Below are 23288 nucleotides of genomic sequence, written 5' to 3'. Positions count from 1 at the left end.
TTTCAGATGGTGGTCTCATGATGAAGTTTCTGGAGGTTTCTGGAGAGTACACGCGCGCACATTCACACACACACATTAATACAACACACACATACACAACATCCATTCATTCGGTGTCGTTGTTGTTATGTTTCTCTTCAACTTTCCATTTTCTTTACCGGACTTAATTTAATTCATAGGTAAGTTAGGGATTGAGATGAGTTGAACAATCGTAGGTAGGCTAGGGCTTAACATTAGTTAAAAAGTTTCAAGTAAAATAAAAACGCTGAAATATGTAAAATAAAATACCTGAAACATGTAAAATTCCAAAAACGTAGAAATTCATATTTGTAGGTAGGTGAGTTGAGTTAATGCTTATAAGCTAGGGCCCTGAGAGTAATTTAATTGTAGGTAGGTGACTGACTACTATTCTTGCGACTTCTTACTAATTTTTTGTGATGTGTTTGTTTGTTTTCGCTTCACAGCACCACACCAACAAAACAAACTACATTTTATTCTCGTCGTCGCCTTAAATTTTACCTCTTTGAACAATCTTTTTAATAATGTCTATTTATTTATTAAATGTTGACTGGTTTCTAGTTTTTTTAATTTGGTTATTCAATTTTTGGATATTTCTTGATTTAATAAAAGCAACTATTGTGTTTTTCTTTCTTTACTAAAATCTCGAAATTGTTTGTAGATTCGTACAGTTAAGTGTTTGTTCGAGTTTGAACAAGCCTTGCAAATATTTTTCAAATATGGTTCATTGATTGGTCGATTGGTTGGTTGATTAGTTCATTGAATGAATGGTTGGTTAGTTGGTTGGATGGTTGATTGATTGATTGATTGATTGGTTGATTGATTGATTGATCTCATAGTATTGTATATATGAAAAAAATCCGATTAAGCTAAAATACGGCTTTACTTGGCCACTGTTTTTCACCAGATAAAAGCAATTTCTTTATTTATATTGACGAAAAATAATTGTGAAATGAATATATTAATTTATTTAAAGCATTATATGTACAGAAAACCGCCATGACAGTTGTTTGAGATTCAGTAAGCCACTGCAGTAAGCCAACGTATGATTTCAGCATCCAATTTCTCTGAGCAACAGCAGAATGTAAAATATTCATAGAATATAATGAAGCTAGTTGTTCAAATAACAATTTTGATTTATTTAGGCCGTTTATTTCATAAGCAAACAAATTTTTAACATGATCGAATAATGTAAAAAAAGGTGACTATAGCTCAATCCTACTAAGTAAGCCACCGGATTTCACAGGACCAAAAGCAATTTTTATATTTAAATTAACAGCAATAACTTAATAATACATAATTTTATTTAATAAAATCATAACTTTAGGCAATAAAATTAAATAGAATTAACACGATGTTTTAAGCATATTAAGTAACTATTTCATATAGCTTCATCTTTAAAATCCATGCAATTTCGTAAGCTAATAATCCAAGCATGTCAAATAGTTCTATTATTCTAGTTATGTGTATTTGAATATATTAAAAAACAAAGAACAATAAATGTTTGATTTGATATAAATTTTTAATTTACGTTGGTTTACGTTTGACTTGCGCGAGATTTGATTTTTTAAAATGAAATGTTCGAGAATTATTTGCGTCAAATTCGAGCTGTTCAATATTTTTATGTTTTTTTTTCTTGAAAATAAATTAGATTTGTTTGATTTTATGCGTTAAGAAACATTTAAAATGCTTGTCGCTTTACCGAAAATTATTCCGAAAGTTTTCAAAAAGAAAAGAGCGGACCCAAAATCCGGCAGCTGTCCGGTGGAGGATGTGCTAAACAACACTTGCAGGGTCATCAGAAGTGTTGAGGTTTTAATAAAAAAGATTATAAACGCACGCTGAGCAACCATTTTTAACGACATATATATATATATATATATATATATATATATATATATATATATATAAATAAATATATATATATATATAGAGAGAGAGAGAGAATAAAATAGGGTTCTTATTATCTTATAGTTTTGAAAGTTGTTCATTTATGTGTTTGAATTTTTCTTCAAATAATTTATGAAATTTTAAATAACGTTGAGGTATTAATTTGGGCGTTGTGATGGCCCAGTGACTCAGGTCACCTGGTGTTGTTTCGCCGTGCGTGCAGTTCAATGGGGTTGTTAAAGAAATTTTTCACAGAGCGCTGATTTTATAATTACAATAATCTTTTCAATACAACAATCTTATACTGAAAATTACATTAGACTTGTGATTATGGTTCTGGGTGGAAATAATAGTTGAAAGTAAATTAAAAAATGTGAGAACTGTTTTTGTTCTACGTTAAAGTTTCAGACTAAAACTTGGTTAAAAATAGTTGTAATGTTTTTGAGAGTTAATCCTAGTCTTAATAATTATGATCTTAGTAATTATGACGTTAGTGTCGGTACTACTAATAACAGCAACAACAAAATTTTATTTTACTTTTTGAGAGCAAAAAGTAAAATAAAATTTAAATATATTAAAATAAGATAAAGTGTTTCAATAATATTAATTCAAAAAAATTTCATCAAGATGAGTCACGAATTTTCAATTTGCCATTTCTCTTTGATTGAATGTTGTTTCAAATCCCACACCATTGTCTCGTAATTAATTTTTTTAATTAATTTTTGTTAGAAAAATAAACTAGCCAACTAACCAACCAATCAAATCAAATCGTAGCTTTGATATACATCTTGCTTATTTTAACCTGAACGGAAGAATCGTTCACTTTTGAGTAATATACGAAGTATGAATTATAAGCATTCAGATTTGAAGATTGACAGTAAGTGGCGTAGTACCACCAGCCCCCTCCGTAAGTATTGTAACAGTTTGTAGATCCTCCGCTGTTGTAGTTATCGTAAGTGGAAAATTTCTGATTGTTGTGGCACATCCCTAGCTTGGGAGAGTAATTGAACACGTCAGCGTTGGATCCCATCCAACCTGATACGTGGATGGCATATTTTTCTGTCTCATTCTTCAAGGAGAAAGTTGAGTATTGGTCCATTAAGAAGAGACTGTTTGTTGGTTTGTTGTTGAAATATATATAGGTTTACAAAAAATTATTAAGCCACAGTTGAAAAATAGAAGAGTCTTTTTAAAATCTCCTGAATTTTATGGCAAACAAAGAAAAAATTTTTAAATTACAAACACAAACGTCTCACTTTTTTCAATCCATTTTAATCTTGTTTCAGAATTATTTATCTCCCAGTAAACAAAACCCTCACCACTAACCCATTGTTGAGAAGAACTTCCAACTTCAACATGTGCGGCCTGGCACTAACGAGCTGGTAAACAGCTTCCAGTCCCAACCAGTAAAAAGATGGGGGAGACCCAAAACCGTTTCTATAATTGAGCCATGGATAGTTCATGTGATAGGGATTGGTGTGCTGCTGGATGAGTGTCCACGTGTCGATGTTAATCAGGTTGGTGGTGCCCTGAATGTTTGGCAGTGTGACTGGCACTGTCACCGTTCCCATGAGGTTTTCTGAGTTGGTTTATGAAATTTATTTGCGATAAAATTTCTGAATGCTAAATTTTGTCACTTGCTAAATTTTATCAACCAGGCGTTTACAATGATAATTGAAGGAAGACTCACTCAGTGGCACGCACTCTGATTTGTTATGGAGCGTCTTGAAGAGAAAATAATGATAACAATTGATATTAACTTAATTTTGTAACATTTTCTTCATCACATAATAATTCAAATTATATTGAAATATTATTATTATTATAATTTGAGATATTTTTATTATTGTCATTACTATAAACATCAACACAGCACCCATCATCATCATCGTTATCATCGCCATCATCTACAGCTTCATTATCTTTGTCTTAAACATTATCAACATTTTTAAACCTGTTGACTTGATCAACATTATCACCATAATCAGAATCGATTTTGTCATCAGCGTTATCATCGTTCCTACCATGTACACAATCATCACCATCATCATTGCAACCTTATAGTAGGAACAATTTGTAGACTTTTCATAGAACTCTGGACTGTTTCTGAAGACAAACTGGCACCCACAATTTGACGATGATGATGATGACGATGATGCGTTTGTCGACGTTGGCAATGATGATGGAGATGACGACGACAACAAAGAGGACTGGATTATAGAAAATAAGGTGAACAGCGATGATGATGTGGAAGAAGATGAAAACAGGGTGGATATCAATGATGAGAGAGAAGAGTTGGATGATGACGTAGGTGATGACGTAGATGATGGATGTGTTGAGTTTTTAGCAATCGGCAGACCTGTACGTGTACAAGTAGTAGAATAAACTACAATAACAATAATTTCGAAAATTTCTTCAATAAAATTTCTGACTATTTTAAATCAAGAAACAGCAAAAAAAAACAATAACTCGACTAAAATCAACAACACGACCAAGATAACACTAACAGGTAACAAGGATAATAAATACCAGGGTGTCGAAGTCTAGAACTGCCAGCTGCCACCGTTAGTCGCAGCAGCCGAATTTTTGGCTGTTAACCGTCAGCCGCTGAATAATTTTTCGACTAGCTGAACTAGCTGCCAAACACGGTAATTTGAGACTTGTAAGACGCTCAATTGTAGCAAAAAATATATTTTCAACGAATTGTTACTAATTTTTTTAAAGTGAAAAGTTTTATTTATATAGAATACAAAACATTAGAAGCTTCAACAAATTTATTATATCAGTTGCATCAATGTTTCCTAGTGCATTTCTTATCTGCAATGGCAAAAGCCTCCTCAATGACACGAAACAATGTAGAGAAAAAATTTTCGTACATGAAAATTTTGTTCTTGTCACGAATGCACTGCATTTTAATGAGTGGTTAGTATTTTAATCAAGTATTTTGATTGCCCGCCGTTAGCCGAAGAAAAGCCACCGCCAAATGAAACTCGGCTAACCAAATTTTCAGTCAAAATTCTTTGCCAGGCAGTTTAAACTTCTGAAATTATTTGGCTGACGAGTCAATTGGAGTCGGATGAAAAATATCCAACTTAGACTCCGGTTCCTCAAAACATTCCGACTACGGCAAAAATCTCCAACTTCGACTCTATGATAAATACATTAACACTAACATCAACCAGCTCCTGACAAAGATGATGCAAATAACAATGCGATCACGAGCTGTCAGACTTCTCACAAATTGCACTGTGAACATTTCTCAGCGCGAAATTGCTCAACCAAAAATGGCTAATCAGATGTAACGATTATATACATATAATTTTAATATTTGGAATAAAGCGTTTTCATAATTTATTAAACGAATTTGATTCTAGTTCTATAATTTTGTTATCAATTTATCAGATTAGCTTATATGAAACACCATTAAAGAACATGACTCAGAAAATTGTAAATACTGGATAAATACCAAGTAGAGTTTTTTGGTTAGCACTAAGTCTCTATTATAACCTATAGTTTGCTTCAAATTTGGATAAGTTAGATTATCTTTGTTAGAAAACTTACAAATCCGGTGCTTTGTTATCCAGCAATAAATGTGTGGTTTATTATCTGATGACAGGCACCACGCTGATTATAATAATTAGCCTGTTAAATAAATAAACCTAAGCTATATGAGTTAGTGAAAAAAAGGAATAAACATATTCTCAAATAAATAATAAAAAATAATAAATAATTGAATAATCAATAATTGTCAAGCATTCCATTGCCTCCTATTGCCTAAAACAGGTCCTGATGGCATAATAACTACTACAGTGCTGGCAATTTGCGCAGCAACAAACGAAATATCATTCACAACAATTGCGACAATAATAGCAGTATCAATAAAACACCAACAATTGAAACAACAGCACCAAATGAAAAAACACCAAAGTCTACCACAACGCTAGCACACCTTCCGTGTAAATGTTGAATCCAACGCACGAGTCATCCAATCCACATAGCCAGGAGCATTTGACTGGTAAAAGGTTTTTGTCTGCAGATGGTCCTTTGTTGGAGATTGTGAATGTTTATTGTAAATGTTGGGAGGTTTTTTGGTCAAACAAACGCGTGTTGTAGTGTGTATTATATTGTAATGAAACAATGCTTTGACAATTTTACCCTTCAATTCATTTTTTTAATTACAAATATTGGAAATTGTTATTATTAAGGCATTTTTTAAACTATATTTTATTAAAATATTAAAGTTAGCTATTAAATTTTTGCTTCTAGCCATTTTTTGTTTGTTTAGCAACTTTTTGTCCAAGCATTCTTTTTTATAAAAATGTTATTTTTAAATGTAACCACCAAGTCAGTTGAATGTTAAATTAGTGCTAACTATCGGGACTCCTACGATGAAATGTTACATGATCAATATCATTTGAATGTTGCAAAAAATAACACCAGATGTAACTATGGATGCAACTACCATTGTTTGTTTTAAATTGATTCAATAACTGAATCAACAAAACAACATCAAAATCAACAACAACCGTAACTTCATCGACGACAACAACCACAACATCAACGACAACAACCACAAAATCGACAACCACAGCAACAACCCCAACATCAACAACATACCTGCGCTAAGAATGTCGTTGATATCCGATGCAGTAACGGTAAAGACGTTAATGTTGTTTGTGCTGTTGTTGTTTGTGTTGTTGTCAACAAGTGCACATACTCTTGTTCCGTCTAGACAGAACTTGTATGGACTGAAACATCTTGGTGTTGTAGTTGTTGCATCATCTGAAAATGATTTATTTGCTTCAGTTGTCGGTATGGCTGTACCAACTACTGATGTAAGTGCAACAGTTGTCAAAGAATTAGCTACTGCCGTTTCCACTGCAATTGTTTTTGTATTTGTTGCATCTTTTGTTGTATCTGTAGCAACAGTTGTTATGACTACCACAGCCGCTGTTGTATCTACCGCAATTGTTTTTGTATCTTCAGCAATTGTTGATGTATTTGTCGCAGCCGTTGTTGTAGCCACCTCAGCTGTTGCCTCATTTGCCGCAACTGTTGCTGCGTTTGCTGAAGTCGTTGTTGAATCGCCTGTTATCTCCGCTATAGTTTTTGTGGTGGTCCCAGTTTTCAATTCTGTTGCAGTTATTGATACATCTGCGGCGACCACTGGTATTTTAACAGCTAATTCAGCAGAGGTTACTTGTGATAATGTGGATGGTGTGTTGAAAAGAAGGAAGAAGATGACGATGGCGATGAAAGTCATCGCGTTCAGAGGTGGGGGAATCAAAATTTTTCGATATTGAATTTTGAGTTGGCTGTTGATGACGAGGATGATGACGAGGATAAGGATGAGTTTTGTAATAATTCCGTTGATTTTTATAACTTGGAAATTTTACAAACTCCGATAAAGCGGATTACAAGAACCCTTTAATCGAAACATTTTTTGTCTGTTCAGCCGTCCGTCAACCAACAACAACATCGTTGCCTTTATACATTTTTGCGTCGCCGCAAATTAATATTGTTGCATTTTTTCGACAGACCGTGCTATCAATAATTTTAATTATTTCTAATGAATGTGTTGTTATTATTATTGTTGCTGTTGTTTCTATTGTATTTTTGGTTGTTAATTCTGGTTGAGTTGATATTGTTGAGTTAATGTAGTAATGTTAATGACGTCCATGACAACAACAATACAAAAATTGTATTTTTCATTTTGTATAAAGTTCAGTGCTATTAATATCTTTATACAATATTTGTGTGCGTGTGTGTGTGTGCACAGTAGAGCCTGTCGTACATAACGAAGCGTGAAGCCATTTTTTAAGATACGGTAAAACAGTGGTACTAAGCGAAGCATGTAATGATGACGATGATGTGATGATGACGACGACAACGATGATTCTGGTGTCGATGGTGTTGCTAGCAGCAATGATGATGCGGATGATAATAATGATAATAAAGACGATCTTTTGAAAAATTATAGCCAGAATTGTTTGCGAACTGCAAGGGAATGGATACCACTATTATTTCAAGTTTTCTTAGACAATCTGATCTCTTTATACAGACAGTTGGACAAAAACTACCACAGCTCCTGCATCACTGACATTTAGAAAAACTATCAATAATATTTGTGCTATAATGAAGTACTATGGTTCAAACATTGTGTTTGTTCTGAGCTCCGAATCTATAAAACTACCACTTTCATGACTTATCAGTTTCAGACAACATGTAGTTAATAATGTGTCTTAAAACATCCTCATTGGAGGTATGAGAGGTCTAACTAATTTTCATAATTCTTCTCAAAACCACATTTCAGCAGCATTACTCCTTTTTTCTATTTTTTTTAGAAATCGTCCAGGAATCAGAGCCGTCGTAAGTGAGCACAGAAAAATGTAAAACCCTAACAGTTTTGATTTTGTTGATATTCTGATTTTATTGCTGGTGAGAATGTTTTTCATTTTAGAATATGCACTTTTCGCTATAGCTATCTTTCGTTTGATATCTACATCACATTTACGACCTAAGATAATCAGACTTCCGAGATAACTGATGCAGTTGACTCGTTTCAACTGTTTATCATTAATGATTATGGAGCAGATCGGTGCGGTTTTGCTTTTACTGATAACCATGCACCTGTTTTGTTAACGTTAATTTGCAAGCCTTTCCTTTCACTTTCAAAAACCAGTTTGAAAACAATTGTTTGCAGTTTTTCCATAGAATTCGCTATAAGAGTTGTATCATCAGCATATCTTGCATTGCTAATATTCACGCTTTCAATGGATATTCTAGGTAGATCTATCTTTTTTATGAAGATCTCACCATAGAGATTGTACAAGCTTGGAAAGAATACACAGCCTTGCCTGACACCTTTCTTTATTTCGACAAAGCTTTGGACAAATTTCCTAAAGCAAATCTCTCAAAATCATTCTTGTAATGATTTGGGCTAAACATAGAATTAACTTCTAGATACCTTACAAACTTGGATAACACTTTTATTTTATAAGAGTAAAATAGTTTTACTAAAACTGCTGCTACATACAATACAACATACTAAGAATATGAAAATATTTTTCGCGTTAATACATTATAAATAATAAAAGTTAATCATCAGCTGTTCAGTAATTTTATTTTTGGTAATTTTATGCAGGAAGATCTGACATCATGGGTGAGGTCAACTCCGAGTGGACACCTGTCGAATAGAAAATAAATTATTTATCAATCAACACGTACATAAATTAATCAGTTAGTCCATCGATTAATCCATCTCTCTTATACATGATACATTTTTTACACACTTCATTAAAAAGTAACACCTCCACACATATAATGGATGTTTGCTCGCTGGTGTGGTAGCTCATGCAACATCTATCACTTTGGCCATTCTCACGATAGGAAGTGTCGAAAATAATTAAACCGGCTTCAACAGGCAAACAAATTAAATGAATCAACAGCAATCGAAAAGAACAAATAAACAAATGAATTAAAATGTTACGGAGACCAGAGGCGTAAAGAGAGTCTATCAAAGGTTAAAAAAGGTTATCAGAGATCAAACGCCGTACAACTGAAGAAGAATTAAAATGAAACGTAAGAAAACAAACTTTGGTTGAACTTGGAAACATGAGGCATCATCGTACATTCTCCTGTTGGCTCTCAACAACTCCACTCCATTCCTACACGACGAAAATAATTTCAAACTAATGAACTGAATTAATGACTGAATTGATGGGAGGATGAACATTCATTATAATTAATTAATTAATTAATTGAACAACAACATCAACATGAACAAATTGTATAACAATATTTTTATTGTTATTATAAACCGTAATTATTATTACGATATTTTGAAACAAAAACGAAAAACAGAGATGATGATTGAATAAACAATAAAACCACGGACAACAATAAACAATTATTAAAACAGTTATAAAGATTTAGTAATATTGGAAATTTAAAAAAAAAAGAAAAACAATAAAAAATAGATAAGAACTAACTAACCATGCAACCATGATTCCATTATCAGTGCATAATTTTGGGGGAGGAGTCAAAACATGACAATCATAATGTTGACACAATTGTGACATCATGAGACGAGCACACTGGTTGCTGGCCACACCTCCTGATATCACCTGATATCATTTTAAATGAATAATTTAACATCTTTTAAATTTCAACCAGCCAGCCTTCTAGCCAACAAACCAACCAAACGACAAACCCATCAACCAACCAAATTATTGACACTTTCCCCAAGTAGGCCTTTCATCCCACAGAACAACAGCCCCCTCTGCACCCTTCTACAAATGTGGTGGAACACCATGTACTGAAAAGTAGCACAGAAGTCTGCCAGATTCGATATGTGACCTTCACCTTCTGACAAGCCTGACTGGGTTGGCAGCGGTCAATGTAGATAATATAAACTAGAAAAAATATATAGAACACATGAACCTCATAAATAGTAACACAAACAAAAATCAGCACCAAATAGCATAGACACCAATAAACAATAACGCAGAGAACAACAAAAGTAACAACAACCAACATAAAAACAACCAACAGAGCAACACACCCTGTTCAAGCTCCTCCTCTTCAATCGTCCTCATCGCCCAAGACTTCAGTCCAGAGAAACTGAAGTTGCAATCAGCCAGCCTGGTCATGATGGGGAAGAGGGGGTAACGAAAAGGATTGCCTCCTGAAGCCACCACTTCAATGGACTGACCCCCACTCAGGTTGGTGCACTGGGGGAGGTCTTTCAGGCGCAATCGTCTGGCAACCTTTCGAATGGTTCATCATTTGAAAGTTATAAGTTACAAAGTTTTTCACCAGATTTGTAGATATTTGAATATATACAAATTAATTATTCAATCAAACATTAATTAATTGATCACTTTTGTAATTAACCATAATTTTAACATTTCACCATGTTCATTCATCCGACAGGAAACAGGAACCCCCTTCAACCTTATCGAAGACTTCCCCAGGTGCATCATCAATTCCCCTGCCCAGCAGAACAAAATCATCGACCCCTCGTACGACACTCAACAAACTGTGCCCGCCACTTATCAACAGCACCAGGTAGGGAAATGAGATGCTGAACGGTGGAGGTGGGTTGGGATGTGAGCACCTCAAATTGATAATTTTAACTTCAAGCAGCAAACAAAAACAAACAAACATACAACCACGCAAACAAACAAACATACATAAAACCACGCAAACAAACAAAAAAACAAAAGGACAAATGACAAACACACTCACGCCACAAACAACACACACACACACACATACACACACACACACACACTCACATAACAACATACCTGTTGATGAATCTGATGGTGAGAGCGTGTGCTTCCATGTGGTGGATGGGTATAAATTGTTTCCTTCTATTAAGATTAGGGAGTGGGTGGAAAAAAGGTTGAATTGATTTAGTTGTATTATTGATTTTAATAATTTAAGAATTATATAAAAAAAACCATACTTAAAGCACGCGAACAAAAATTTATCAACGGTCTTATGTAGAATGAGTGAATAAAAACAAACTGATGTGATATTATTATTATTAAAAACAACATCAACACCAGCAATAACACCATCTTAACAGTGGCAGCAACATCATCATTGCCATAACAACAACAACAAAACCACCATGACGTAACATCAAAAAGAACCTGTGTTGTCGTTGTAGTATATTCTTAGTGTACTGCAGGCCAACTGATAGGCAAGAGGCCAATCCTGGCTTTATTGTTGTTGCAACCACATCTATATCCTGCAAATAAATAAATAAAAATAAAGAGTCAAAAAAATTTGCTATTTAAGCACATATTTGGCCCTTCAAAGGTAAAATAGTTCACAACGCGGCCCTCACAGCAAAATGTTTGCTCTAGTGAAATTATTTCGGCAACGCAACCGCGCATCAGTAAAGACAGCCAGTTCCTTACTTACAGAATTCTGTTCTCAGTGAGTTTTTTTTCTGTCCATCTAACGTTAAGGTCACATGCCCCATAATAATAATCACGTAAACTTATACAAATTAATAAAATGGTAAGACTAGTCAATAGTCATTATCGCTCGTCCTTTTAAAATGAGCACAATGATGATAGAGTATTATAAAAACATAAGCATATAATAATAAAAAAATCATAACAACAATAATAATAAAGTTAAGAACAAAATTATTCACAAATATCTAAAATTTTGGGCAGTGCGTTATTTCAAACATGTATGTTTGTTAAAAAATTATATAAAGAAAGAGTGAAATGAATGAACGAATGAACAAATAAATAAATAAAGTGAATGAATGATCAAACAAATGAATCAAACAATGAATACAGCAAACAAATAAATAAATAATTAATAATTGATAAATTGAATTAATGAATGAATAAATAAATGAATAAAAATACAACGACATAACACACATTTAGAGAGAGGTTAGCTTGTGAGAGTGCTTCATCAACGACTCCGTCTATATTATCTCTATGAAGATTCCTTGCAACTGGAGGTACTATGCCTCCTGCCCTGTTGGAGTATTTTACTATTACATTCGTTAACATATTACAAATTAATGAAAAATAGTTATTAATTAACAAACAATTGATTTATTAATTATTGAAAAATTGTTGTAATAATAATATTAATTATGTTTTAATCAATTCTCAGAGGTGTCAATAACATACACACAGCAAAAGTGAATAAGTATGATTATATGTGATAGGCCGAGATTCTTTTGCAGTCGAACCCAGCCAATGCAGCAGTAGAAACATCACACCACCTCATTGTCCAAAATTATTTTTCTGTTCATCAAATCATTAAGATGTTCATATATCATAATTTAATAATTCCAACCAATACTCAACACAAAGCCGCATACTTTGCTTAATTATTAAATTGTTTATAAGTAAATTATTAAATTGTTTATTTCATTAAATTAAACCATTTGAATGTTTTTAAGTTTAAGCATATTTCATTCATTTCATATTAATTTGTACATGTTATTTTATTTGTACATCATGTGCCAGAAATTGATTGCAATCCTGAAGTTGGAAATAGGGCAAAAAATAGATGCAGTAGATAGATGCAGTGGATAGATGATTCAAAACTCAGGGCGAAATGCCTGCAACTTTTAGAACAGTCTGTGTCTACTATTAAGTACATCAGAACCAGTTTATAAAAGCAGGATCAATGACAGTAAAACAGAAACGTTCTTTGACTTTGATGATGAATTATCCACAGAACAATCGCAACAACATTTTCAGTATCTTAATGATAAAGATAAAGATTTAAAAATGTTAGACAAACATTTAAAAATTAAACAACTTTTCATTAGATATAACACAGCATTGCCTTCAAGTGCCCCAGTTGATTTAGTTTAGGTGCTCTTATTTTAACTGAACAGCGTAATCGTTTATCTGATGATCTGTTTGAGACATTACTGCTCCTTAAAGTTAACCAACATTATTGGTGAATTTTAAGTATTAATGTTTTTTTCATTTCTAATGGAAACATTTATGAGATTTACTAAAATGTGATGTGGGTGTATATAAAATAATAAAAATAAATTTTGTTAATTCGTGATCCTTTTTTATTAACGTGCAAATTTGATTATCAAATGAAAACTGCATGGAATTTAAAATAATTTTTAAATACTTACAGCCAGTATTTAAATACTTGTAGCAGTATTTGGTATTTAAATACTATTTAAATACTGAATTTTGACCAAGTATTTGCAAAATATTTAAATACTCAACATGTGAGTATTTTATTTAGTTAAGAAAATATATAAGTGTGCTGTTATTTGTTTTTCTATTATAGAAATTTTCAATTGCATCATAAATTATGTCGTAAAATCATTTAATTATAAAGAAATAATTAATAAAAACTAAAAAGCTATTTTACAAAATTGTAATTTATTTCATGATAAAAATTTTTAAGTCTAACTTCACTTTTAAGGCTTTACATCTTTTCATCATTGTCTATTTAATTTCTATGCATGTAATTTTTTTATTGTAATAAAAATAAATATGTAAAAGATAGATCAATAAGTGATAATAAAAAGTGAGTGAAGCTTAACATAATGGGTGGTAAGGTATTCTTCATGATTACCAAAGAAACCATTATCCATTTCTAAAAAGTCAAACCATTCTTTACTAACTGAACATGAATATTAGTTTGTGAATTGATGGCTTCTCCCAACAAGGACCCATCTTCACTTACGATGGCCGCTCCGGTGTCATCACAGCTTGTTTCGATGCCTAACACAATTCTCCGGTAAAATTTCTTACGCACAACTAATGGAAAAACTTCAAATTTTTTATTTAATGTGAATACGTCAAATTTGAAAGTGATGTTTCTTAAATTAAACATATTAAAAGTTCTAAGATTTAATGTTTAAGCAAGACAGTTTGTAATATCTCTAACAAAGAAAAATCACAATTCAACATTGTGTTGAAATAAAAAAGTTTTAGCGACTTATTAAATAAATAATTTATTAAAAAAATCGTGTTATGAAAAATGTTGTCCAAATAAAAAGTTAGTTTAAAAAAGACATTTTATAACCAATTCAGCACCTTTTGAAATATTTTTTAAGTAAATTGTAAAAAATTTGCTTTCGTTTCTCAAATTTTGGACAATTTTTCCAAAATTTGGAAAGGTGGCTAAGTTTCTTATCTTGTGTAAAATAGAATGGAGATCTCGAAGTTGGGTCCGTCTTATTAAAAAAAAATTAATTATTATTACATTTACTATATTAGAAAAACAATTACCATTAAACAAAGTTATCTGTTAACACTTTAACAGTTAATGTTAAATAAATTCACGTTTGTTTGATCAACCAAATTTTTTATTTTATTCTTGATTCCAAATTGTATCAATTGGATTTGGCAAATGATTGATTTACACATTTTGATCGATTTTTTATTTCATTTTGATTTTGTTTGACTATACAAAAACTGGGCGTCAATTAATTTTATTGATTAATATTTAAATTTGAAGATTTGGAAAGAAGATGAAGGTCCTTAAGTGAGAACTATTATTATATTTTTATTAATTAATTTATTTTATAATAATTATATTGTAAAAATAAAATAAATTTAGATATAACTTGAAATTCCTTAAAAAAAGGTTAATGATCATCCACTACTGACTTTTGTAGATTAACAGATGATATGATCAACCATTAGTACTATAATTATTATAATTATATATTATAATTAAATAATTTTATAGTAATAATAATAAATAATAAAATATATAATATATATGTAAATATATATATAAATTAATATTAATGTATCTGTAGTATATTATTTTACTATTAAAACCCTTAATACTATAATATAGTCAACCACTGATACTTCAACTGACAAATGATACAACCACAATGTATAGTATAGAATATATGGATATTAAAAAATTATATGGTGTTTCATCAAACAAATATTTTTTTGCTTCAAACTTACTTTTTTTTATAATATAAAAATTTAATTTTATGGCATGTCTTTGCCGATTCCATTTTAAAATTTGTTTCATTTTATTTATTTTAAATGTTTCAATTCTTAAAATTAATAGATTTAAATGTATTTGCATCATAGCGATCTGTCACAGACTTAGTAATTTGTAATTGAATGAACTATGGATGCCTCTAATAAAAGCAAAAAAGTAGGCGGCACTCAGGGGAACCAACTGAATAATAATAATATCCTTAGTACCTTTCATCATCATGATTCACCTGCAAGATTTACATCAACATCTACAGTTGCCAACATTAAAATGTTGCCAATAATTTCAACAAACATTCCTCAACAAAACGTCCCACTGTTGACTAGCAACAGCAACAACTACAGCAGCAACAACATTTGCAACATCAACAAAAACGTCACTCCAACAATAATTTTACAACCTCAAGTGATGTCCATGGAGAAGGGTAAAGAAGCAGTCAACACGCCATACCTGTTGTGCTTCATTCAACAACAGCCCAACAACAACAACAATGTTGCAGGTAGCTTCCAACAATTCAAACTTCTTCCTCAACAGCAGCAGCATCAGGGATCGTTGTTGAAGTGTCAGGACTTTCAGAGTTTGAATCAAAAGTTGTTGCTCGTGGATAACTCAACTGCCTTGTTCCAACCCATATTAGTGCAACCACCACCACAACATAAGTTGCTACAGCAACAGCAACATAAACTACTACAACAGCCAGAGCAACATAAGTTACTTCAACAGCCACACCAACCACCTCAAAATTTATTACAACATAAGAAACAACAACTACCACAACACATTAGTCATTTATTAAATCCAAATGTAAATCTGCAGTCATCTTTTACAGGAAACACTCTTAAACATATCAATTCAACATCACTAACTTCAATAACACAGAACCTACAACAGCAACAACATCAGCATCAGCAATTTCCAGAACGTGGTGAAAATACAAAACCAAGAAAACATCAGATCAAATCCTCCACAAGGCAGCAAAGAAAAGGAAGTTTGTTGAAATTAAAATCAACATCATCAACAACAACAACGTCATCATTGACACATTCAAGTGCTTTTTCAATGCCAGCACATCACCATATGTTAGTGACATCATCGACAACATCAGCAACAACAACACCAACAACAACACCATCTCTTCTGGACATCATAAAAAGAATTTCAGCTCAGAGGCAATTAGCCTCATCATTATCCTCATTAAAGTCATCATCATCATTAACATCGAAATCATCATCAACAACGTCAACATCATCACTAGCATCAATATCATTATCGAGCAAAACATTGATGGTAACAACAAAGACATCAACAACACCAACTGCAACAACAGCAACAACAACCAACCCACCACAAATTGTTAAGAAGTGTCCAGCTAATTCTACATTGATGTTGGCCAACGATGAACACAGAGCTGATAACATCAACATTCAATATAACATTAAAAATGCTGACATTAAAGACAAGAAGACTGGCAACATCATCAACAGTAGCTTAAAAGCTAACAAGATCAACAACGACATCATTAGCAACAACAACAGCAACATCAGTAGCAACAACTACAACATCATTAGCAGCAACAACAACATCAGTAACAACAACAACAACACCAGTAACAACAATAGCAACAACAATAACATCAGCAAAAATATTACCTCAATTGTTGATGTTAGGAGAATAAATCCTCACAAAATACACTACACGAAAATAACATCAACAACAGCTTTGCCACTTCCAACTTTGAAAATTTTAGCATCAGCAAGATCATTAACACCAACGGCAACAAAAACATCAACAACATCAACAACATCATCAACATTGAAGATAACTACAACAACGTCTGTACCTATGACATCATTTAGCAAAAATTTAAATAAAAATATCATGCATAAACCTTTCTTAAATTTAAAATTGCAAAATAGCTATATCTCATCAACAGCATCAACAGCAACAACATCAATAATAACAACAACAACTACAGTAAAACCGGTTTCTCTGACATCATTGCTGGAAGCATCAACAAAAATACAACAACAACAACACCACAAGAAACCTCATTTAATTAGAGTTAACAACAATTTTATTAAAAACAACAACAACATTATTAACATCAACAACAACAGCAATATCACCAACAATCACATTAATAACAACAACACTAACAACCTCAACAACAACAATAACAACAACAAAATTCATACAAACATGGTCAACTGCAACAAAGCCTCGGACAGCATTTTAAATCGAAACAGCAAAAGCGTTAGAAATTTAAAGGATATTAGTAATAATAACAATAGTTCAAAAACTAATAATAATAATAATAAATATAACTATAATGATAATAATAATAATAATAATCTTAATTGTAATTGCTCCAGTAACTGCAATGATAATGTTAAAAACAAGAGAAGAAATTGTGATCATTACAGTAAACATTACAGTTATAACAGTAATAGTAATAATACTAATAATAACGACAACAACAATAATAATAATAACAACAATAGTAATAATAATAACAACAATAGTAATAATAATATCAACAAAAATAAAATTCTAAAGAGTAGAAACAAATTGCCAATTTGTCACAAGAGAAAGAGGCAATCCAATGTGGAACATTTCCCCGATGATGATGATGATGATGATGATTATACTAATAATAATGATAACAATAATAATAACAATAACAATAATAATAACAATAATAATTTTGATAATAATGATGATGAAGATGTTGAAATAAAAAATGGACAAAAGAGAAGTAATGATGATGATGACCAACACGAACCACATTACATTTATATTACTCCAAAATATGATGATGATGATAGAAAAGAGGATGACGATAATATCTGGGAAGATGATGATAATGATGATGATGGTAGCTCCAATTTCAAAATCAATTCAACCGGTTGGTTGGTTTTCAATCATTATTTTGATTATTATTATTATTATTATTATTATTATTATTATTATTATTATTATTATGGTCAAAGTTCAAAGATCAAGATCACTTCCTCTTGTTTTATTTCTTATTATTATTATTATAAATATTAAGCTTATAATTTAAATGATTATTATTATTATCAGTAGTAGTAGTAGTAGTAGTAGTAGTAGTAGTAGTAGTAGTAGTAGTATTGTTGTTGTTGTCATTGAAATTTGCTTATTATTTCTCCAAATCAGATGATGACAGCAGTGGAAATGATGATGATGATGATGGTGGTGGCGGTGGTGGTGGTGAGGATGATTACTGCTGGGCTTACAAGTTTTTTAGAAACAATTTTCATTGGAAATATAATAATAACAATATTAATAATAGTAATAATTATAATAACAGTAATATGAATAATAATAACAATCACAATAATAATAATAATGATACTATCAACAACTGCAATAACATCTACAACTTTAATAAAAACATTCGTCCTGACAACAACAACCACAATAACAACAACAACAACAATAATAATAACAACAATATTGTGAATAATAATAACTATAATAATGTCACAACCTCAAGAAAAGATCACCTGGATCGTATAAAAGTGAATCTAAAGAGGAAGCTTGAGGGCCTGGAGCACGGGTATAAATATCGAACCACCGTAGATTATAATGTCATGAAGAGGATCAAAAACTTGGATGACGTCATCAACTATTTCAGAGCCGATAATAAAATAAATTTTGCTACTACTACTACTACCACTACTGCTAATGAAAATAATAATAATAATAATACTGAAGGTGATGATGATGATATGGCACATCTGCCTACATTTCTAAAGTTTGAATTTTTTTCGCACCATAATAAAAAATTAATTTTGATTTATTTATAAATAGTTTTTTTTAATTCAAATTTTCAATTAATTTCAAATAAATAAATTAAATTAGTTTTTTTTTTTTTGTAGATTTGTTTTGCTGTTCATCATTTTTTTCCATTTCCATTTTTCTTCGTTCAATTATTCATTCATTCATTCATTCATTCATTCATTTCGTTTCTCATCTGTTTATTCATTCACATTTTCATTCACGTATTCTTTCGGTTGTAAACTCATCCTCGATTCCTTCATTCGTGATGTTCCTTATTCTGCAATACTCAACCAATTATATCATTCGTTCAATTTTTTTGTACATTAACTCATTCATTCGTTTCTTCTTCATTTATTTTCATTCATTTCATCTTATTTCATTCCATTTCTTTTGCTCATTCACTCCCATCATCCAATTATTTTAAACCAGGAAATTGGTGATGAAGAAGCGAAGATATCCCAGCCACAACGACAACAATTTCAACAACAACAACTTCAACAACACAAAACGAAGGTGCCTACATATCAATCGTGATACTACTACTACTACTAATAATAATAATAACAATAACAACAACAATAATAATAGTTGCGACGGTGATGATGATGGTGATGATGATGATAGTCATAATAATTGTTGCTGCCAAAATATTCCATTGCCTTACACGAACTATTGCTCCGAACGTTAGTAGCAGCTGATGAGGTTGATGATGATGATAATGGTGATGATAATGATAATGACGGTGACAGGTTATGGTGATGATGACGATGATGGTAGTTGTGCTGGTAATGATGATATAAGATTTTGACTAGCAATAATGGTGATAGTGAAAATAATAATGATGATGACGATGATGACGATAGTGATGATGATGTTGATGATAGTGATGATGATGTTGATGATAGTGATGATGATAACGACAATGGTGATGATGACGGATGATAAGAGGGGTGGTGGTAATGATACTGCTAATTGTAATGATTAGGTACGATGTTGGTGATTGCAATAAAGATGTGGACGAAACTTCAATTTAATAAGCTACTGATGATGATGATGATGATGATGATTAAGTTTGTTATTAAAGATGATTAAATGATTAAAAGGTTTTGTTGTTGATGATGATGGTGATGATGACGATGATGATGACATTGTTGAAAATGGTGTTGATATCATTGATGATACTTGATGAAAATGATTAATCAGTTGTGATGGGATGTTTAATGATAACCAATCAACCTAACCCCCACCACAGATATCACAAATAATTCAGACCTGTCTTCCTACCATGCACTCATCAGTCACATTCAGTCAAACATCAACAACAACAACAACAACAACATCAACAACAACAGCATCAACAACAACATCAACAACAACAACAACAGCAACAACAACATCCACAGCAGTGATAGTATCAACAACAACCATGCACGAAACATTAACAACAGATATCATTACATCAACATTTGCGACATCAACGAGCCAACCAACCTAACCAGCACTACTCTACGCCGAAATCACAACAACATCAACGACAACGACGACAAAATAACCAGCAGCAGCAGCAGCGATAAACACAACAGAATCGTAGCAGTTAAAGCAGTGACGTCATTATCATCAGCTGCCACGGCAGCTGATGTTGCCATGGAAACCGCGGTCAACTCCAAAAAGTTGAAACACGCATGTTGCAATCGCAAAACTTCGAATAAGAAGAAGAAAAATACCAATAGCAACAAAAATAATAATAAAAATATTAATAATAAAAATAACAATATTAATAATAACAGTAATAATGCAAATAATAAAATGAATAGAATTGATAAGAACATCATTTTGGCTAAAAATGTCAAACAGAATAAAAAACGATTCAAAAATAAGCATGACATAAATAAGTTTGTTTATGGCATTCACAACAACAACAACAACATTGGCAACACTAATCACAACAATATAATCGCTGGTAACATCAAGAAATTATCCCGTGACATCACTGATAATGATATTGATGTTGTCAATGATGATAATGATGATGGTGATAATAATTATGGAATCGTACCTGCTGCTGATGTGGATGATGAAATAGGTTTGGTTAATTGTTTTGTTTGTATATACATACATACATACGACAAATCAAAGTGTTAATCCATTTGTTACTTGATGTTTGATGGTTCAGTGTCACTCATCATGTTTTGGTTTTAACACATACATACATACATACATACATACGTACGTGCGTACGTACATACATACATACATACATACATACATACATACATACATACATACATACATACATACATAAATACATACATATTTGATATGCTGGTTGGTGTTATGAGGAATCGTTTCGTATGAGGAATCCATTCATTGGTCAGTTGGATTGTTTGAAGATGATCTGATTGGCTGACCAATCAAACTGTGTTAATCAAGTAGTTTGACTGATTGATTAAGTAGATACAATTTCATGTTAATGGGCGCATTGTTATAGTTTCAATTGATTAAACCGCCTGGAGTTCGTGTTCCACATCAGCATTGCTTCCATCGTTCATCCACCATCCCATCAATCATTCATCTGTCTGTCATAATCTCAGTGAATCACAAATATGTGATTGGTCTGATTTGAACATCCCCAAGCTAATGTCATTATAATTGTAGCATGCGTGTTTATTGTTGACATAAGTAGGTTTTTTTCCCATATTTTTCTACCATATTTTTACCATATTTTTTCAACAATGACAAGCAGCTGACACGTGCCCTTATACAATAAAAAATTTTCAGTTGATGTCACGGCGGACATGCACGAGGAATTTCATGCCGATGAATTGTTGCTGATGTCATTCAACGAGGATGAGAAATATCTCAATAACATCAACAACAACATCAACAATAACGACATAAACTACAGGTTTATAAAAGAGAATGTCGATTTCATATCTTATCCCAAGCTCAACTCATCCAGATCCTCCAAACAAACGTTTCATTACGACTTCAATCAATCACAACAACTCACAACAGCAACAGCTAAAACGTCAACATCAACATTCGCGACAACAGCGACTACATTTTTGGCCACAAGCAACAGCAACATAATTCAGCAACAAGAAATTTTTGGAGAGATAGTTGCTGATGATTTTATAAGAGGTTAACCATCATCTTCTCAATCACTTCCATCATTATCATTATTATTATCATCACCGACATCATCATTCTTATATCTAAAACTAGCAAACCATATATCGTTATAATTGTTGTCAGGTCACCATTGTCTTTATTGTCGCTCCATGTTATTCTCATCGTGGTTGTCGTCATCATCACTTGTCATCTTCATTGCCATCTTTATTGCTATTTAATTATTAATACATCATTTATTATCTTCATCGCTATCATCATTCAACTGTCATTTTCATCATCTTCCTCTTCATCATCACTATCAAAGTCGTCGTCGTCCTCATCACTATCATCATCGTCGTCGTCCTTATCATCATCTTCATCATATTATCATCATCTTTTTATTATCATCATCATCTTTTCATCTTCATCGTCGTCATCATCATCATCCTCATCATCACCATCTTTAGAGATGGACCTGCACTCAGATCTTCCGTACAGTTTTTTCGACACTCACGATGTCCAGGACACACACGAGGTCTTCAGCAACAAAATGTCCATCGAACTCTTTGACGTGCTCCAAACGTGATGACGTCATCAACACTATCATCGTCGTCATAACGCTGATGATGATGATGATGACAAACACGATGATTGTGTGATGACGATTTTGATAACGTTGAATTTAAATACAAACTTAAATACTAGTAGCTTTGTTACAACGGTGATGATGATGATGTCGGTAATGATAAGATTATGATGATAACGACTAGTCATGAGGTTCAGAATTCTTAATTGTATATATTGAATATATATATATATATATATATATATATATATATATATATATATATATATATATGTTGGTAATAGACCATAATTTTTACAATATTCTATAAATTCTACCGAATGTTTGGCGTATATATGTATATATATATATATATATATATATATATATATCTCTATATATATATCTA

General features: G+C 31.9%; 6 protein-coding genes across 6 annotated transcripts in view; 3 read left to right on the top strand and 3 right to left on the bottom strand.

Annotated features, from left to right (window-relative positions):
• Positions 1 to 2671: 2671 nt before the first annotated feature.
• HELRODRAFT_183077 (hypothetical protein) lies at positions 2672 to 3479 on the bottom strand (the record flags this gene model as incomplete). Its single annotated transcript, XM_009033789.1, has 2 exons — positions 2672 to 3017; positions 3235 to 3479. 2 exons carry the CDS (start codon positions 3477 to 3479, stop codon positions 2672 to 2674), a joined length of 591 nt encoding a protein of 196 aa, XP_009032037.1.
• Positions 3480 to 4730: 1251 nt separating this feature from the next.
• On the top strand, positions 4731 to 5210 carry HELRODRAFT_183076 (hypothetical protein; the record flags this gene model as incomplete). Its single annotated transcript, XM_009033788.1, has 2 exons — positions 4731 to 4830; positions 5005 to 5210. The coding sequence occupies 2 exons, from the start codon at positions 4731 to 4733 to the stop codon at positions 5208 to 5210; spliced, it is 306 nt and encodes a 101-aa protein (XP_009032036.1).
• Positions 5211 to 5837: 627 nt separating this feature from the next.
• HELRODRAFT_183075 (hypothetical protein) lies at positions 5838 to 7171 on the bottom strand (the record flags this gene model as incomplete). Its single annotated transcript, XM_009033787.1, has 2 exons — positions 5838 to 5950; positions 6526 to 7171. The coding sequence occupies 2 exons, from the start codon at positions 7169 to 7171 to the stop codon at positions 5838 to 5840; spliced, it is 759 nt and encodes a 252-aa protein (XP_009032035.1).
• A 1841-nt stretch (positions 7172 to 9012) lies between these two features.
• On the bottom strand, positions 9013 to 14265 carry HELRODRAFT_91302 (hypothetical protein; the record flags this gene model as incomplete). The annotated part of the gene is made up of 10 exons (XM_009033786.1): positions 9013 to 9094; positions 9504 to 9575; positions 9904 to 10034; positions 10133 to 10272; positions 10460 to 10676; positions 10864 to 10993; positions 11220 to 11285; positions 11571 to 11668; positions 12321 to 12420; positions 14054 to 14265. 10 exons carry the CDS (start codon positions 14263 to 14265, stop codon positions 9013 to 9015), a joined length of 1248 nt encoding a protein of 415 aa, XP_009032034.1.
• Positions 14266 to 15531: 1266 nt separating this feature from the next.
• On the top strand, positions 15532 to 17459 carry HELRODRAFT_183073 (hypothetical protein; the record flags this gene model as incomplete). Its single annotated transcript, XM_009033785.1, has 5 exons — positions 15532 to 15989; positions 16279 to 16387; positions 16449 to 16598; positions 16759 to 17061; positions 17316 to 17459. 5 exons carry the CDS (start codon positions 15532 to 15534, stop codon positions 17457 to 17459), a joined length of 1164 nt encoding a protein of 387 aa, XP_009032033.1.
• Positions 17460 to 18734: 1275 nt separating this feature from the next.
• Positions 18735 to 23288, top strand: part of HELRODRAFT_194773 (hypothetical protein) — a gene marked incomplete at its 5' end in the record, with an annotated part of 4869 nt that continues 315 nt past the window's right edge. The window contains 7 exons of the mRNA XM_009033784.1: positions 18735 to 19177; positions 19633 to 19716; positions 19792 to 19886; positions 20456 to 21286; positions 21982 to 22344; positions 22782 to 22945; positions 22966 to 23173. Of these exons, the coding sequence (XP_009032032.1) occupies positions 18735 to 19177; positions 19633 to 19716; positions 19792 to 19886; positions 20456 to 21286; positions 21982 to 22344; positions 22782 to 22900 (1935 nt within the window). The 3' untranslated portion in view covers positions 22901 to 22945; positions 22966 to 23173. The remainder of the gene's footprint in view (positions 19178 to 19632; positions 19717 to 19791; positions 19887 to 20455; positions 21287 to 21981; positions 22345 to 22781; positions 22946 to 22965; positions 23174 to 23288) is intronic.

Source organism: Helobdella robusta (assembly GCF_000326865.2).
Source record: "Helobdella robusta unplaced genomic scaffold HELROscaffold_98, whole genome shotgun sequence".
Classification (NCBI taxonomy): domain Eukaryota; kingdom Metazoa; phylum Annelida; class Clitellata; order Rhynchobdellida; family Glossiphoniidae; genus Helobdella; species Helobdella robusta.
Note: the sequence above shows the minus strand (reverse complement) of the source record. Positions and strands in the feature narration are given on the sequence as shown.